The sequence below is a fragment of the Corvus moneduloides genome, chromosome 2, assembly GCF_009650955.1.
Source record: "Corvus moneduloides isolate bCorMon1 chromosome 2, bCorMon1.pri, whole genome shotgun sequence".
Lineage (NCBI taxonomy): Eukaryota > Metazoa > Chordata > Aves > Passeriformes > Corvidae > Corvus > Corvus moneduloides.
Genome location: NC_045477.1, coordinates 121,134,279 through 121,153,696, shown reverse-complemented (window position 1 = coordinate 121,153,696; position 19,418 = coordinate 121,134,279). Strand labels below are relative to the sequence as shown.

Sequence of the window (19,418 nt, the reverse complement as noted above, 5' to 3'; positions counted from 1 at the left end):
CCAGGGTGTGTCTACTCCACACAGCTCCGTGTCTTGTCACTTGCTGAGGGTGTCCTTGGTCCTCTTGTCCCTGTCACTGGCAGGGTTTTTAAACTTTTGCTGAAGTCAAGCTCTAACCAAAGGCTACAGACTTTCCCAGCTCTTTGCCCCAAAATGAGAGGCAGCAGTAGGTGCAATGCTGGGGTAGCAGTAACTACCCTGCAACTACCCAGTTACTACAGCTTCACTTGGAATGACTCTTGTAGCTCCTCAAACTTTCTGTGGTGGTTTATTATTTTTAATAAGCTTAGTATATATTTATTAATTATAAAGTTTAATTATAAACTTAATTATAGTGCTTAATTTTGAAGTGAATTGATGTCTTTTGTGAACTATCTCTACTAGAGACAGCATCGCAAATGAGTCCGTTGGAGTCTGAGTGAAGACTGTAAAATACTGTGTTATACAGGTGAAGTTTTTATACAATTAAGAATTGCTTGGGTTTGTGTTGTATTAATCAGAGACCTTTCTTGGGATTTGATTTCCGTTTTGGTTTGTATTTGCAGCACAGAGTAAGTATTCTTTCTGTGTCAGATTTCCTGATGTGGAGATCCCTGTCCATTCCTCACATGCTCCTCTACGGCATTTTGGTGCAGCTTTGAGGAAATCCGTGTGTTTGTGGTTTAGGTTTTCTTCTGGTAAATAAAAAGGTTGTGAGTTATGGTAGTTATTGTAATTTGATAGTCTGCTGTACAAAAACTTAATGATAGAAGGTCTAAAACCTCATGATCTGGAGGTGTGAATGGAAATCGTCTCTCTGGTGCAGTCCTTCAGGAGGGTTGATCTTTTGTCCTAGTAGGGTTGGTCTGGGGATGTTCTCAGCTGAGTGTTTTCCACAGCACATGGCCACGATTGCAGTGCAGTGTCCACGTGAGCCTTACAGTCTTTGACCCATCACAACATTCATTTATGTATCTCTGTGGAGTTAAATTAGCCAGAGTCATGTTCACAGCATGGACATTTTAAAACTTTATGAGCTCGGTGTTGAAACCTTGAGAAATCCAGTAGCACAGGTGGAGACAGATGGAGCACAGGCTCTGCGCTGCCTTCCTTGGTGCTCGTTGACAACTCTGACTGCTTTGGGTCTCATTCTGGAGTCAACAGGTCTTTGCTTCATGTGATGGGCACCAGAAACTTAATGGAATGCTTTTCTCCTGTGAGGAACTGTTAGAATTGGACACAGATTTCCAGAAGTGGGTTTGAAGGTTCTACTCAGTGCCCATTTACTTGATTACTGCCACATAGTAAACCAAAAACCAAGCTTTTGCTAGAATATTTCCATTTAATTTTTTGCAGAAGCCAATAAAGCAAGGAAAACCAGTTGGCCAAGCTGTGGTGTTATCAAGTTCTCTCTTCTGAAACCTGGTTTAAAAACCCCACTTTTTTCTCTTCCTGTTATGCAAAGAAAGAGTTGTGTAACTATTGTATAATGGTTGTGCTACACCTGCATAAAGCAAGTATTTAATTCTAGTTTTCTGCTGGATGTTCTTAATCAGCACCCAGTTATTTCAAGAAATGAGAAAACAAGTTCTGCTTACAGTTCACAAGGTTCCAGTGTTGCATCTTGGAATCACCCCCTCCTGCAAAACTTACAAAAATGCCACTTCAATTGTACGGATTTATTTTAAAATCTGTTTCAGTTTAGCTGCTGTTATAATGAAGTGAAATCTAAAAGATGGAGTGCCACAGGCCCACTGAGCCCTGTGTTTTGTGTGTGGAGGAAGGAATGTCCATGTGTGACAAAGTGACATTTTTCCGAGGTCTCCTGACGTGCTGCCAGCGCGCGCACGTGGTGCTTTGGTTTGGAAACACGGGAGGTGAGCAGTGACCTCATCTGTGTGGGGACAGGCTGGCAGGGGCAGGGTGTGGGGCTGTGATTCCACAGCACAAAGCTGAACCTCTGTCAGCTCTAAATGTTTATTGAAACAAATTTAAAAGAAGGACCACATTGGAGTCGTTCATGTCATTAAGTCTCCTCTTGGTACAGAGAAGTTCATGGTAGGCTTACATTCTGAGGCACAGAAGGTTTTGGGTCTTGGGGTGGTTCTTTTGGGTTATTTTTCCTTTCTTTTATTCCCCCCTTTTTGTCCAATGTGATAACTTCTAGCTCTTATTTTTTTATTTTTTTAAAATCAGGAGCATGTTCTGATTGAGATCAGTAAATAATTTTGTGACAAAGATTTCCTCAGCTTACATTTGCTGTCCTTTAATGTGTATTTCCAAAGTCTGCTAAGAGGGGGGACTTAACTGACCTTCTTTATGTCATTCCTCATTTTTAAAATATTTATCACTCTCTTTTTTCTACCTCAGAAGTATAATCCTAGGCCTGCGGAGTATAACCCAGTATTTTGTAATAGTGTTGGCCTCACTCCTTTGTTAAGATTTTGGGTCTTGTAGTTCCTACCTAATTTTGTTGAAATGTGAGAATATGTGATTATTTCCATACAAGAGTCTGAATATGGGATGAAGAATTTAATGTTCAGACTATCATATTTGAAAAAAGGTCCCTTGATATTTTCTGATAGTTTTCTTTAACTGCTTTGCTGTTATTTTCTTCCTCTGGACCGCTGCTACTTTAAAAAACAAATCTTAATTTGCATCTTTGCATGATTTTTGTTTGCATAAAACAAAAGAATCTGAGGGCTGTGGTTTGAGGTGAGGCTGAAGCTGAAGATACATTTTTAGCAATCACCCAGTGGGCCCAGAATGCAATTTCTAAGTTTCATGTTAGTCATTATGTGTGTTCTGAAACCTCTGAACCCCCTACTTGACAGTGCCAAATACATAAACTTCCTTGATGTATTTGAGAAAACCGGTATGGATTATATTTCGTAGGTTGGAAGCATGGTCTTCCTTCCAACATTTCAGTCGTCTCTGTGGAGTTACACTTGACTTTATTAATTTATTTCCATAAAAAATCCCAAACTAAGTCAAGCACTCAAGAACCAACAAAAATGAGAGAATATCTCTTGCTTTTGTTGGTCTGAACCATCTTTTATCCTGTAGTAAATATATAAATTTAATTTTTTTTAGGTTAGTAATTGCTCGCTGTCCAGACCCCCCGCTTGGTTTTAGGTGTGGGACTTTTCTCATACTGCATTTTAGTATCTGAATCAAGTAAAATCTAATGGATTTTTCCAGCATCCCATGGAAGAGTAAAGTTTTTCAGTGATTGGAATCTAACATACAGAAAACCCCCATCCACCCAAACTTTCCGTATCCTATTGACAGCCTGACCTAAGGCACTGAGCTCCTGTTCTTTAGGGTGAGGAGAAGGGATTCAGGGATTTTTGGCATTTTGTAGCGCTTCATGTGCTTTCCATGCAGACAGCATGAGATAAAGAACTCCCTGAGCTGCTCTCCAGCAAGGGAGTGAAAGCCAAAAGGTGAAGTGAGTGTCCAAAGTCACCCGGTGAGTGCCCAAAGTCGCTGGGTGACAGCCCAAAGTCAGCGGGTGACGCAGCGGGCGGAGCTGAGCTGAAGGGTTTCCGTGTCTGATGCTTTAATAGCAGGATGCTCTTTGCATTTGCAGTTTCATTTGCCTGGAGTTTGTATTCCGAGCGCTTTGTAACTTGGAGAAGCAGCCTCTTAAGGTTGGAGAGTGACTCAGCACATCCACATAGAGGTCTGCTCAAGGAACTTAGGATTTGGTTGGAAATTTGGGGGAATTAGACTTTGAACTCATTTTTCCCAAACAGAGTTTGTATTAAAAAAATGCTGATTTTTATTTTGCAGTCTCTTTTCCCATTTGATCTGCATACCTCAATTTTGGGAAAAGTGACGGGATATTTCAGTAAATAGTATCATTTTGGGGATAGTGATATTGACTGGACAGCTTGTTTTCTGTGTGCTCTCCTCCGGGTGCACATGAGAAGCATCTGTGCAATGAATAAACATGAATGGCAGTGGAAATGACATTTATACAACTTCTTTCATAAGGAAGGAGGCATTTATGGGATTTGCCCACTTTCTGTGATTGAAATATGGAATCATGGAATGGTTTGGATTGGAAGGGACTTTAAAGATTGTGTCATTCCAACCCCCTGCCATGGCAGGGACACCTTCCCCTATCCCAGGTTGTTCCATGCCCCATCCAACCTGGCCTTGGACACTTCAGGGATGAGACAGCCACAGCTCCATGTTGTCAGTCCAGAATCTCCAACCTTTCTGGCAGGGCTGAGTTCTGAGCCTTAGGGAGTGACCAGTTTGGGGAACAAAGGATTACCTGGGCCAGTGTCCACAGGGTGTGTGACCCATCCACCCTTCTCTGTGCTTGAGTTTGCTTGGATTTTAGAGGGAAAATTAGTTAAATGTCTTAAATAAAACTCTTTTACAATAATAACGTGTTCTAGTTTCAGCTGACCAAACTTGTGACAGAGCCCTGAGACACTGCTGTAGTGCTGGCAGTGGAGGGAAGCAAAGTGACTGGAGCTGGGAAATAGAGATTGGAACTGCTGGTCTTCTGCTGCTACACCCTCTTAAATTTGGGGGAAATTTGAGAAGACTTCATTATCTCTTTTTCACCCAGATCAGTTCAGTCTTCTAGAATGAGATAAGGCCATAGGCTGGTACATCATTCCAGTGCTGAGAGGCTGCTGAAGGGCAGCCCAGCAAGAACAGGATATTCAGAGAAAAACACAAGGATCATTGGTTTTCTGCCCCTTTTTCCTTCCACCCACCCAGATCTATCCATGTTTCCCTGGGGCTGGTGAAAATGACCTTGCTCTCCCCAAATCTGTACCTATGCCCGACTTCAAATAATTGATACAAAAGAAGCATATAGATGAAAAGAAAGAACTGGTTTTGTATTTCATCTACTAGTGTGGGGCATGGGAACTTGATGATGTTCTGCATGTGTTGCAAGTGTTGGCAAACCGATGGGAAGTTCCTGCACAGGGTGTAGATCATGGAAGCACTTGGAGGGAAATTGTTGGAAGAGTTGTTCCGAGGCAGAGTGCAACCAGGAGTTCTTTGAAGGCAGTGACCCCTTGAGCAGCTCCCCTTCCCTCCCTTCGGGCTGCCTGTTCCCACCTGCTTTGTGTTGGCACAGCTGTTTGTAAGCCCAACCAGTGAATCAGGCTTGCAGAGTGAGTTGGCTGAAATACATAATTTTATATTTTTACCAGTGGGGTGTGTGCGGGGGCGGGGAATCGGGTTACGCTGCAGCAGCTCGGGTCCCAGAGCCGGCACACGGGCTCATGGAATGGGCTGTGTGGGTGGACAGGAGCAGAGGCAGGGCTTGGTTAACTGCTCCTGACACCACTGTCACTTAATGGGAAACATCATTCCCAGGAATTCTTACCTCCCCTCCTGTAGTAAATCATCCTTCTGTCAGTCTCTCTCCCCTCCTCGCTCTGCCTCTCTGACTTTCTGCTGTCTCAAACTTCTGAGCTCTCCGCTCGGCATTCTCACTCGGATGCTGCCCTGCGTGTGCGCTCCCAGCACGAGCTACCACAGCTGTAACTTGGGAATAAGTTCTGGCTCCAGCTCTCCTCCTCGCTCCTGATGCTTCTCTTCTTGCTCTCTTTTCCCTTGTGCTTGTCATCGAGTTCTTCCTCTCCTTTTAAAAAATTTTCTAACTTCTGCTTGTGCCCTTTTTCTCCCAGGTCACTTCCAGCACCTCTCTTATTGTCACTTGCTCAGTTGCTTGTTCTTTCTCCTTTCTCTTCCCCAGTAGGAAAACCCCATTTTAAACACTAAAACCTCTTAAGAACCCTCAAGTTTTTCATTTCCTGTGCATTCCCCCCCAACCATTACCACAGACTAATGCAACATACAGGTTTCTTCTCCGTCTGATTCACTTTTGAATTTTCACTTCAATTCTGTGTTGCCTTAAGACAGCACAAAATATGTGCTGTTCCCTTTTGGACAAACTGAAAGATGAATTGAAGTTCCCAAAGTTAACTTCTAATAAAAGGTATTTTCACTGTCTGTATGAGCTGTGAGCAGAACCTACTGATACCCGATGCTGAACTGTGGAGTGAAGATGCTTCGTTTTGTTCTTCCTGCTCTACAAAGGAGACATTAAAAAATGTTTCTATCCCACACAACCACCAGCTGGGCCAGTTACATTAAAAACCAACCCAAACTCTTTTGGAAATTCCATGCTTGCTTGTCCTCTTAAATAAGTGACCGGTTTCACATCTGTGTATTCAGATACCCAATATTTTAGCCCAAATTATTTCAATATTGTTGATAATTATTTACCTGTTAGTTGGGAAAGTAGACAGAAGTGCTCATGCTTTAATATCCGAATCCATCCATTTAATATCCATCCATATTTTAACAATCCAAAGTGACTTCAAATAAAAATGTGGAAGATTAGGCAATACACCTTACTCTTTATAGCAGGAAAAAAGCAACAAATCTTCTCTGCTCATCCCCTTTGCTTCTCTGAGTCTTTGGGTGGGCTGAGGGCAGGAGCTCTGGAAAATACCCAGCAAGACCTGCTTTCTCCATGCCAGATGGGATTGGCAACATCTTTGGAATTCTTATATGATAACAAACATAAGTGAGAGTGTGGATTACGATGGTTGTCTGTGGAGATGTTCAGTGGTTCCCTCTTAGTCAGTAAATAAAAGTCCTACTCATAAATGCTGTATCGCTGGTGACTTGCAGCTTATCTCATTATTTTCTTTCTTAATCCCTTTGAGTCTTTTCCCAGTGAACTCTGTCCATCCTTGTTGGTTTCTGTGTGGCTTTTTCATGGCTAAAGGCTTTTGTCTTGTGCTGAACAACATGGCACTGCTCAGCTGAGGTTCTTTAGGCACAGAATTCTGTAGCTGCTTTGGTGTTTGGTGCTTGTCTTTCCCCCTCCCATCCCCTTCTTTGGCATACCATTGCACTTTTCCTAAAGCCAAATATCTCTTTTCCCGAAGTTGCTTTGGGTTGACTGAGCAAAAAAGGGCAAGTTCTAGGCCTTGGCTGCTGGATCAGAGAATCACAGAATCATTTGGAAAATGGTTGGGGAAGCCCTCCAGTATCACAGAGTCCAACCTGTGCCCGATGCCCACCTTGTCACCCAGCCCAGAGCACTGAGTGCCACGTCCAGGCCTTCCTTGGACACCTCCACGGATGGGCACTCCAAACCTCCCTGGGCAGCCCATGGAATGTGTCAGAGCACACTTAGGACCCTCTTGTTGAGCTATTTCACAACATGGGAACAGGAGCAGAACTATATCAAAAGTTCCTTTTTTACAGCAGTCTTTCCTAAAAAGCACAGCGTATCATTCCATGGAATACATCGGTTCAGTATCATTAGTACAAAAGTAAAGAAAAAACCTACTGGAAAAGTGGCTTTGTTTAGGAGTCTTTCCATCCATCCCAAGCTATTCTTGGGAGTGTGAACTTCAGTGGGATACTAAAGTTTTTGTTGCCTTTTTATTTCCTGGATACCTTGGACGTGGGGATCCTGAGTACCCTTTGGAGGGCCATAAGGTCAGCATTTAAAAGCCTTTTTTTTTTTTTTTTAATTTGTCCTCATTTCCTTCCTGCAACCTGCCTTATTAAAACCATTTTAGGAATTTTTATCAGGGAAAAAAATGCTACAGGAAACCAAACTTCTCTGGTAAGGCCCTTATCAACTTCTGATGCTGGCAAAGATACTGTTATTTAATAAAAATTGTATAGCCTTACCATGACCTAAATACTTAAATGGATAATTTTGTCAAAGATTTAGTGCAGTGTCTACTTCTTGAGCAAATGAGAAGTATCTTGGAGAGCATCAGACTGATTAGTGTCAACTCCATATCGGGATGCTGGAATTGCTGAAGTTCACATAAACTTGTCCCAAAGGTTTTTCAATTTCTCCTCATAAAAGTCAAGTTAGACCAAATGAACCTGAGAGGCCTCTGGTAGAGAGACTTTTCCTGGACTTTTATCTCACTGAGAGATGTCTCTTAGACTTTTATCTTACAGCTGCCATCAGGGAATATTCAAAAGTGAATTCCATGCTTCTCCATAGTGCCTGTACTCAAAAAGGGATTCAAGCCAATGTTATCCCAAATTTACACGCTGAGCTTGGACTGCACATCCAGAACCTCACCACTCTGGATTGAGTCACCTCACAGCAGGGTAGCTCCAACCTCTTGTTGGATTCCTGAAGCTCAGAAAGTCATTGTTTTCCATATTAATAAGCAGGAAATAATAAACTTCTGGGGATGATTGGCAGTCAGTTCACTTGAAAGAATGTCATGGCTTTTTGGTCACTGAAGTCTTTATAAATGATACATTCTTTTTTGGGAGGTATCCATACATGGACGAAGGCTTGATGAGGAATTCCTGGATGAAATTCTAAAGACTTTGGGTACATATCAGATTATGATGAGGACATTCTGGGCTTATTTTTTTTAACATTAAAGACAACGGCTTTATCTAGGAGAACAAATATTCTGGAGTCCCCACTGAGTTACCAGTAACTGTATTTTTGGGGGTGAATGTTTGATGAAATCTCTATTTGGTGTGATGATAAATGTACCAGGAAAGCTCTTGCTGCTTGATCTGCACCCAGTGTCTGTACTGGCTTTTCTCCCTTGCATCCACGTGCTTTTATCACTTGGATAGGATGCCTGAATTATTCTTATGGATTATAATACCATGTAAAACAGAGGAATTTGCAGCTTATTACCTCCCCCTGCCTATATCTCAGTATACCTTGTGATATACCAAGATTTGCTTTAATATTATGCTTAACAGCAGGGATGGAGGCTGAAAAGAGAATGCAACAAGACCTTGGAATTCTGAGTCTGAAAAAGGTGTTTTGACTCCATCCCCAGCTGATACGAAAATTTCCTGAAGTTCGTTAGTTTATCTCCTTCTTCAATGAGAGTTTTCTAGGTCAGCGGTTCCTTAACCGGGGAATAAGGCCATGGCAAATGCGCTGCAGATGGAACGTAAACCCATCCTGAATTATGGGAAGTTAAAAAATATTATCCTAGGGATGATTCATATCTAGTGAAAACTGTTTGGAGCTGACAAGGATGTGTATTCTGAGACATGGAAGGACTTGGAGTGAACAGTGTGAGGAAAATGTGGGAGCTTTATTTATTCATGTCTTTCATGTATGGTGAATCTCCCCCTCTGCTCTCGTAAGATCCCACCTGGAATGCTGCTTCCAGCTCCAGGACCCCCAGCATCAGGGGGTGGAGCTGCTGGAACGAGTCCAGAGGAGGGACATAAAGATGGTCCGAGCCCCTCTGCTCTGGGGACAGGCTGGGAGAGCTGGGGGTGTTCACCTGGAGAAGAGAAGGCTCTGGGGAGACCTCAGAGCCCCTTCCAGGGCCTAAAGGGGCTCCAGGAGAACTGGAGAGGGACTTGGGACAAGAGATGGAGGGACAGGAGCCAGGGAATGGCTTCCCAGTGCCAGAGGGCAGGGCTGGATGGGAGATTGGGAAGGAACTGGGAGGGTGGGCAGGCCCTGGCCCAGGGTGCCCAGAGCAGCTGGGGCTGCCCCTGGATCCCTGGCAGTGCCCAAGGCCAGGCTGGACATTGGGGCTTGGAGCAGCCTGGCACAGTGGGAGGTGTCCCTGCCCATGGCAGGGGTGGAACTGGATGAGCTTCCAGGTCCCTTGGAACCCAAGAATTCCAGGAGTGTCAGTCAGGCTGGGGCTGTGGAGCTGTGCAGAGTCAGCACAAAAGTCACCAAACAGGAGTGAGCGTTTCCGTGCTGCTGAACTGCGGCGGTGACTCACGGCCGGGGCAGGTGCCAGATGTGGCGCAAGACCTGGGCTGGGGACAGGGAGGGCTCTGGGAACACTGCGGCCAAATCAGCATCAGTTTGGCTTTTGGGGCACTTCAGCCTAAAAATTCCCATTTTAATGAAATAATCCCGTTTATTCCCACGGCTTTGAATGCATCTGGTTGTCTTGGAGCCTGAACCTGACCGCTGTCAGTTTTCAAAGCGAATGAACTTCGTTGGAACTGCTGTTTTAAAAGGTGTTGAGCAAGGATTTTAAAGCTAGTGCTTCTATCCTGACATGCCTGGAGAAAGCTGGAGCTGGTGTGGTGTTTTCCAAGTTCAAAGGAACTGCAAGAGCAGTTGTGAGAGGACCCAGCTATGTCTGTCCAGTCTAAATCTGAATAATGAAAGGCAAAGGTTGTGGCATTGCACTTGTCAATGGGAGCTGTCAGAAGGGTGTAACTTAAACAGCAGTTCCTGGTGGTTTTAAAAAAGGTCCAAAAGTCCTTACAGATGCTCACAAACCAATAAATGGCTAAGAAAAGCCACTAACCCAAAACCTTACAAATTAGCATCATTTCTGTACAGAGTCAGCCAGCAGTTACACCTTGGTGTGTTTGGTTTTGTGTGTTTGGTTATTTTATTGTGGTTTTTGTTTTTGTTTTGGGTTGGGTTTTTTTGTGTTCTTTTTTTTAATTTGGGAGACTAAATCTGTGCCTATCTCCATGTATTAAAATATTTTGGAAGCCTTCAAGATTAAAGGTACTACTGTATCAGGGCAACAAACATCTACATTGTTATACTTGAAATATGAAACTAAATCTTTGAGAGCCACACCAGAACTGTCTGCTGCCAAAATTCAGCTGGAGCAGTAGTTTTATTTCATTTAATCATGGGATAGCAGCCGCACAGAATCTTCCTAAATACATAAAGTATTTCTGTTTGTTGTGGTCTGGGTAAGGTTGATTTTGATTTTTCCAGCTCTAGTCCTGAAGGAAGAAGTTCAGGTTGCTGCACCTGAGCCAGGTCACTGAGAAACAGAGCCCAGTTTGTAAATAAAGAACACAACCAAGAGTGGAAGTTGTAGTTAGTGACCACTCAATTGGAAGAATAATAACCTGTAGTAAAATCAAGGTTGTAATAAAAATCTGTAAATTGAGTGGTTTGGCCACGTTCTGTGGAAACTTGAGGCAGCTTTAGGTGTTCCTGTAATTCTTCTTCCTTTATGGCTCAGAAATTCAGGGAGAAGTAGGAAGGTTGTGCTCCCCTGAGACTTCTGGGTCTGAAGTTCTGAAATGATGAATGCAATTCTATAGTAGGACATGTTTGGCTTTGCATTTCTCAAGTTCTTTTCCCAACCACAAGGAACAGAAACAGTTTTTGTACATGAAATTATCAGCCTTGTTGAGGACATCTGTAGGAAAAAAATACCTGCAGAAAAATCTCAGCTCTGAAAAACATTTCATATCGTGCTGGATAAACTAATTTACATCATGTATGTTCCACTTTGGAATATGACTTCATTCCCATGTTCTGATGTTGCAGGGGATGGGCAATTCCAGCTGTAGCATCTTTTCCTTTTGTTTGGTTGAGGGAGGGGAATGCAAATCCAGTGGTTTGACTTTTGTCTGACACCATTAAGTGGGTGGAAAAAAGAGCCACTCCCTCCTCTAATTGGAGGTTCCTTATAAGGTCAGTGGACTGAAAATATTTGAAGTTTGTGCTGCTAAAATTAATATTTGTAGTCATTAAGTAAGTAAAGCATCACATGCAAATTATCTAAAAAATCTCAAGTATTTCAGCCTTCATTGCGGGGCTTTTCTTCCCTCCTTTCCCCCCTCGCTGTGTCAGTTAAATTCTTCCTAAAACCACAGGCTTTATTCTGGGGTTCACATGAATTAATGAATATTTAAAAAAACAAATCCTGACTTCTCTGGCTGGATGGGTCAGTTATAAATTTGACATTTCAGTTTCTGCAGGCACCTGGAAGCAGTACACATTTAGAAGGGATGCACTTCACAAATAGATTGTAAAAAATGGTGTATTATAAAAAAAATGGTGTGTTAATAGATCAGGTATTTCAGAGACTCAAATTGCACTCCCAAGTCTGCCTGAATTAGTACTGGTGTGACACCACTGGTCTATGGGTGATAAAATCACACTTAGATGTATTTTAGGTGCATTTGAGGGTTTTTTGACACCACTACTGGCCTGACCAGCCCCGTTTTGTCCCAGCTGTTTGTTCCTGCTGCTGCACATCTGCAGCAGCCCAGCTCAGAGGACTGGAATGGGATTAATAACAGTGGCCTTGGTTTTCTCCTGCTTCCCATTTACCCCCAGTGCAGTTTGCTGCGTGCACCAGCCCCATTCCAGCAGCAGCAGTGGGAAGGGCAGAGGCTGCTTCAGTTCTGCTGCTGCTGGAAAGAAATTCCTGCTCTGCTGCAACTGCAGTTCTGCCTGTGCCAGGTCTGAAATTGGGTGAGAAACTCTGTGATTTCAGGAAAGCTGCTTCCACAAGCTTTCACACCTCGAGGATGGCTTCTTGCATCACGTGGTGTAAATTTAGCTTAAGAGTGAAGCCAGTCATTCACAGCATCTTCTCTTCAGAGGAACAAGTGCTTTTTGGAACTCTGAAAATCACTTGCAGCACACAGAAAATAATGGTTGGGCATGTTTTGGTTGAGCTGTGCTTGGTTCACAAGCACCTCATAAGTCCTGATGTGGAAAGTCACGTTGCAGCTCCTCAGGAGGATGAGGGCTGTGTTGGGGAAGTCTGCTATAAACTCAGTTTTGCTTGTTGGTGAATTTTCCCCAGTGATGTATGAAAATACCCAATTCCCAAATTCTTAACGTTCTCTTTCCATGTTTAAGAAGGAAAAACGTGCACCCCACGCATGAGGGTGAACTGCCATCAGAAGGTGACTCTGCTCATGGTTCTGTAGAATACACAAAGTCACCTGAAAAGAGGTATTTTATTTTTACTGAATTACGAGCTTTAAAATCTTTGCCCGGAGAAGCTGTGGCTGCCCTGTCCCTGGAAGTGTCCCAGGCCAGGCTGGACGGGACTTGGAGCAACCTGGGATAGTGGAAGGTGTCACTGTCCATGGATGATCTTTAAGGTCCCTTCCATGCCAAACCATTCCATGATTCCCTGATTGTGCAGTTTTAACGTAGTTGCTGTTTCAGTGAAAACATTCAGCTAATAAGCGTTCCACAATCCCATAGAACTTAAACCTGCAGAAGGGAATCTGTGACTTCTTTGGGAACAGGAGAGCTGTGATGCTGATGGCAAATTAATTACCTGTGTTTTAGTACTCAATATATTTGCTGTGGGGCACACAGGAATCTGCAGGTGCCCAGAAAGGGGAAGGGACGTATTGGCTTTTCATGCTGGAATCATAATCTGCTCTTAATTTTCTCCTGTGATATTGCAGGTGAACCTGAGTCGTTGTACAAAGCAGAACTCAGTACCAACTTGTCCATCTTTTTTTCCTTTTCGTTCTCGTGAATTATTCCATAGATAGATCATCCCATATGTTGGTCACAAGGAGAACAGCAGCACTGAATTCGTGTGCGTTTAGCTCTCAGATCTGTGTTAATTTGGACATTAAACACATGGGATTTCCCTGGTAACAAAGCACATTGCATGTGCTGGGTGCTGGGAAAACAATGATTCTGGAATTCCTCAGCTTTGTCCCTCTGGGAAGCTGTCAATCACCGAGCACCCTGTAAGATTTATTCATCTAATTCCAGTTGGGTTGATTGTACTTCACATTTCACTGTGCAGTATTTGAAACAAAACACCAAATCCTGGTGTGTTTGAGGAATCCTTTGCTCAGTTTGTCTGACATCAAACCTCATCACTGGTTGCCTCTGCATAGTTCAGATGTCTAAATCCATTATATTCCAGTATGCTAATAACCCCAATTTCATGGTGGATACCTCAGGATAATTCTCTTATTAAATAAATTTTAAAAAAATTCGGTTTCTAAGTAAGTATTTATATTTTATGTTGCTAGCAACAGGCCTGCCTGTGTTCACCGAAGGTCAGTGACCTGAATTATGTTCAGCTCTGCCAGCAGTGTGTGTAGCCATGAGAAATGCAGGGGTTTCTCTGTATTCCACGAGTATGACTTTAAAAATTACAAAATAATCTTTTCACAGAGGAAAAACTTGAACCTGGCTTTGCAGAAACATTCCACATTGAATCTTACAATACAGTGATCCCGAATAAGGAAAATAAATTCCTCTATGAAGTGTTTTAATTAGTAAAATGTAAAAAGTAAACCCCTCCCCAGCAGGCTTCTCTTTTAATTAAATTTTCATGTTAATAATGGTTTTTGCACTTTAACTTTTAGGGGTTTAGAAGTCTGATTGCTCTGAACCCAACTTTGATCTGCAGTGGACCTATTGACGTGAGTTGGGTATTGAGTGTTTTGAAGGAAGGGATGGATGCTCCTAAGGAATACAGGGAATAAAGCTTGAATTCTCAAAGAGGCCAGCAGGGAAACTAGGCTTGGGGTGTGAGGAAAAGTCAGAGACGTGACGAAGTTTTGTTATTCGGTGTCACCATCTTCATAACATTGTGGATATAACCTGGAATAGAACGTGCTCAGCATCCTCGGTGTATCTGACTAAGCCTTGTGTAACTCCACTCCGGAATTGCTCATGAGCAGGGAGTGGCTCTGGATAGGGGATCCCATTCCCTGTGTTTGAGGAGATCAGAGGAGCCTCGTTTGGCTAGGGAAGAGGAAGAGTAGAAAGCAACAGTGATTGAAAGAGGAAACAAAAGCACGAGGTAAAGTTTAGCACAGTTGATTTCTAAGAACTGCTCTCTTTGTTTAAATAAAAGACTTCAGCTTTTATTCTTCTCTTTACTCTACTACTTTCAATAATTTGCTTTTTAACACCTTTCCTGTCATCTGCTCCTTCCTCTCCTCCTTTATTTCCAATTCACTTCTGTTCTATACTGCTAAGTAGATCAAACTGGGTTCTTGAAGCCCAGTAAATGTTATTACTGAGGGGATTCTTCTCATAATGATCTTACAGACTGTGTGATGAGTAGGATTTGCTCTTGCCTCCTCTTATCATCAATTTATTATCTAAACCAGGAAGCCTTTGTACAGGCTGGCTGAAGGGCCTTTTGGTCTAAGAACTTGGCAATGCAGACACAGCAAAGACATTCAGTGACTGAGTTTAAGGTGCTGCCCCTGCAGTCATTGGGTGCAATTTGGTTGTATCTATTTAAAAAAAAAACCCAAATCGTTACCCTTTTGTGTTGTGTGTGTGTGACACTGATGCTGTCCCAGGGACTCACCAGCTTTGGGCTCTGCTAAGGTTCTAACCCCCTCCTTGGAAAACAGGGCTGCACCTGCTTTTCCACTCTGGAATTCCACATGAGTTCTCCAGTTCTCCAGGATGGGCTGATTGTTGGAGAGTTGGAAGGAGACTGAAACTGGGGTGGATCTGTGTTCCTGGTTAGCTCTGGAATGCACAGATGTGTTGATTCCTGGTAATAACCTGGTAATGACTTTCTCACATCAGCAGCTCTTTGTAGTGTTGGTAGCTCTTAAAGTGTCTTCTAAATTCTACAATAGCTCAGGGCTCTGTGGGTACCTCTCCAGCTCTTTGGGAGCTGACCAATCCCATTGTGGAATGGGCAGGAGGCAGTGTTTGAACACTCCACGATATTTTGGCTGAAAATTGCTCAAACTCTGGTGATAGTTTGAATTAAGCTGGTTTGGTATTGAAACTGGTCTTGCACTGGTGGCACTGGGAAGGGATCAGGCTGTGGTTGAGCTGCAGGGTGGTAAAGATGAGAGAGTGATGCCTTCAGTCCTTGAGCTGCTGCTGGCAAAAGCTTCCTGTAATCCTGGTGTAAACCCAGAGGTGCTGCAGTTAAAAGGAATAAAAGGATATTGGCCAGAGAGAGATTTCAGAAATAGAACTGAGGTTCTGTAGCCTTAGGGCACCTGTGTGGGATGGACAGGCCTGGTGCTCCAGGACTTGGAGCTGCTGGAGAGAGGCCAGAGGAGGCACCAGGATGAGCAGAGGGATGGAGCAGCTCTGCTGGGAGGAAAGGCTGCGAGAGCTGGGATTGTTCAGCCTGGAGAGGAGAAGCTTTGGGCTGAGCTCAGGGTGGCCTTGCAGGGCCTGAAGGAGCTGCAGGAAACACGGAGAGAGACAATTCCCAAGGCATGGAGGGCCAGGAGCCAGGGAATGGCTTCCCAGTGCCAGAGGGCAGGGCTGGATGGGAGATTGGGCAGGAATTGTTCCCTGGCAGGGTGGGCAGGCCCTGGCACAGGGTGCCCAGAGCAGCTGGGGCTGCCCCTGGATCCCTGGCAGTGCCCAAGGCCAGGCTGGACATTGGGGCTTGGAGCAGCCTGGGACAGTGGGAGGTGTCCCTGCCCATGGCAGGGGTGGGAATGGGAAGAGCTTTCAGGTCCCTCCCCACCCAAACCACTCTGGGATTCTCTTGTTTGTTTGTTTAAGTAGGAGTTTGCTCTTCCTTTCTTTTTTCTTGTTGAGTCCCAGGGCTGCCTGTGCTGGGTCAGTGGGGCTCAGCTCAGGGTGGGAGGTGTTCACTCAGCACCTGGACCAGACCGAGCCTTTCACCCAAACTGAAGTGATTTAGGCATGAGAGTGCCCAGCTTGTAGGACTTGGTGTAGCTTCAGCAGTGCTCATGGCAGCTGTGGATGTGGCAGTGACATTCCAGGGCTCTGTGAAACTGCGGCCATAAAAAGGCTGTGGATTCAAGATACGGGATGGCCACTTTGAGGGGTTTTCCCCTTTTTTTTTGGAGGCACAACAGCAAGAATTCACCTGCTCCTAAAACACCGACACTACCACTGCAACACCTGCCCTACATGGATCCAAAAAGTTGCTCCTTGTCTTCCTGCCCCCTTCCCTTTGGTGTGTTTGACATTTGAGTGGCACAGGGACAAGCCCAGCGTGGTGGCAGGAGGGCAGGCTGGGCCCAGGGTGGGCTGTGCAGGGTTTGAACTCTCATTGTTGGGGGGAAATGGAGCGAACGGCGCCGGTTGCTGCTCAGATCGCAGGGTCTGAGTGCATTTTAGACTGCTCACACTTGCCTGAAGTTACATATTTCAGGAGGTGTTTAAATAATAATAACTCTGCAATTCCAGCTGGTCAGTAATTTGCAGAGTTCTCTAAAATTCTCAGTAATTCTAAGTGGGTTTGATATTTCCATAGGTTGTAGAGTACCAATGATTGTTTGTTGGAGAACAAGTGAAAAACAAATGCTTGAGAAATACTTTGACCAGTCTTAGTTGCTGGGTGTTGTGTTTTGGGTTTTAATTCTCTTTTTTTTTGTTAATAATCCTACTGTTCTTCCTAACTTCTCTTGGAGTTTTCTTCCTAGAAACTCCTGTCTTTATATCTCTCTGTCTTATGGAAAGTATAATTTTATTTTTCTGAGCATATTTTAATTTTTTGCAGCAAGGTGAACCTAATTCAATTTCATCGGGCTATGAGGAGAAATGAACTTTAACATTTAGGAATTTATATATGTTTATGGTTCTGTAGCTTGTTGATTGGGGAAAATCCCACAAGTTCAGTTGTGTTTTAGAAATACTGCCTGGAATTTCTGTAAAAATCCACACATTTAAGGGCCTGGCAAAGATGGGTAACTGTCAATTTTTTGGGATGACCTTAATTTTCAGAACTATTCAATGCCCAGTTGAAATTTAAGTTAATCCTTGACATTTTGACACTTAGAAAGTTTTTCTAAAACCAGGTATCAGTGGAAGATAAGTCTTTGTAATGCCTGTCTCTGCTTTTCCTGTTGGAAAACTTCAGTTTCTGTTTGGATTTCCTTGGTTTAGCTCGGGGTTGAACTGAGCAGTTGTGGCTGCAGTTTAAGAAGTTTATTCTTATTTTACTTTTCCTTTTTCAGTGTTGTTTGCTGCTGGACTCCCCCTGTCCCCACAACCCCGCAGGATGATATGAGACTTGAAAGAAGACGATGCATACAGGTGATTTCATATTTAGGATTTTTACAATGAAAAATTGTGCATGTTCTTGATGTGCTTTTTGTTGCTGTTCCATTGTCTGTCCCCCTCAAATGATGTTGTTCCAACTTAGCAGAATATTTAAGAACCTGCAGAATTCTGAAATCCTTCTTTGCCCTTTGAAAACTCTTCTGCAGCTTGGAAAACTCTCCTTCTTCCAGGAAGAAAATGGTTTTCCTGAGTGGAAATATTGTTTTCAAAGTTTTCATGGGAATGCTTTTAAAGGTGCCAATTTAATGGACTGATTGATATTTTAGGAAGTTCTTCCATTTTTTGGCTAATCAAAAATCCTGGAAGTGCCAAATGTATTTGCAGATTGAATAGCTGATCTTTAGTTTTGTTGGAAATAGAGTTCATATTTTGACATAGAAAATCATGAGCAGTAGAAATAGAATAAAACTGAGCTTGTCCAAGAGGGTTGGTCTAATTTTTTATACCCAAATGCCCTTATTTTAGCAGTTTTGGGGCCTGTAAAGGTGTAGTAGATGCAAACTAGATCTTTGGTTTGCTTGTTCAGCTTTAAACCCCAGGAATCCTTGGGGCTGGAAAAAAAAAGTCTGGGTAGATTTCCGTGTGCATCCAGCTCATCTCCTGATTGACAGTTTTCGGTTGCATCAGCTGTTCATGCATAAACAGCTTTGGAGGGTATATTTACATGGAGCCTTTGGATTAGGACCAAGATGCTGGAAGTGGAGATTTCATTCCGTGAAAACCAAACATCGTTCATTCCACTCCGATGTTTGTGAGTCGTGTGCTGAAAGCTCAAGTCAAAGTGGGTCCAAAGAATTCTAAAATTAGGTTGGGCAAAGAAGAGGAGAAGGGAAAACTACTCCAAAGGGGTATTTCATTGGTTTTAAATATCTACATCTAGAGGAACGGCATTAGAAGTCTCAAAATTGATGTCCCATCAGATTCGGGGAGCTCTGTCTAGTAGGCAGTGACAGATTAAAATAGAACTTAAATATTGAGAAAATGTTTTGAAAGCTTTAAAAATATTCATCCCACAACTGAAAGGAGAGATGATGTTATGGAATAGTACCTTATGTATGACAGTGTTTGGGAGAATTCAGTTTCGTATTGCAATACATTAATCTGATTTAAAACTTCCAACTTAAGCACTTTCAGTTTTGGTCAGAATTCCTGATGATGTTGAGCTTGTAGGATTAGGAACTTGCAGAATAGAAATGGATACAAGATTTTGAAATTTAAGTGGTAATTCTGTCTTCTGCAGCCCGAATTCTTTATTTACAAGTCCCTTGATAAATACACATCAGAAAACAGGACAAAGACCTTCATGTCCTCTGATGTGTTGAAAGTTAGAAAAGTCAGATTTATTTGCCTTTTCTTTTTATTAGGAGAGCCAGGCTTGCTGTGCTGAGGTTTTGAGCATGAACAAGATTTGCAGGCTTTAAAATGAGAACCTGCCCTGTGATTATTTTGTGGTGCAGTAACAGCCAGAGTCATTCGGTGACTCTGCTGACCTCGATCTCAAGTTCAAAGTAGCTGGGGAGAGCTCAGGCCTGAAACTGAAAGGTTTTGTGGTACTTGAGGATGGTTCCTTGTACATTTTCAAGAAGGTTTCTTGAGGGTGATTGATCAAAGGTGCCTGGTAATGTCTAAACTGTCTTTGGTTAAAGGGGGAAAGCTTCTATAGGGCCAACAAATTCTTTGT

General features: G+C 43.2%; 1 protein-coding gene across 2 annotated transcripts in view; it reads left to right on the top strand.

The window, feature by feature from the left end:
- DYRK1A (dual specificity tyrosine phosphorylation regulated kinase 1A) overlaps nucleotides 1-19,418 on the top strand; it is a 69,928-nt gene that overhangs the window by 6,407 nt on the left and 44,103 nt on the right. For both annotated transcript variants that reach the window (XM_032101128.1, XM_032101129.1), the window contains exon 2: nucleotides 17,632-17,710. In XM_032101128.1, the coding sequence (XP_031957019.1) occupies nucleotides 17,701-17,710 (10 nt within the window). In that variant the 5' untranslated portion in view covers nucleotides 17,632-17,700. The remainder of the gene's footprint in view (nucleotides 1-17,631; nucleotides 17,711-19,418) is intronic.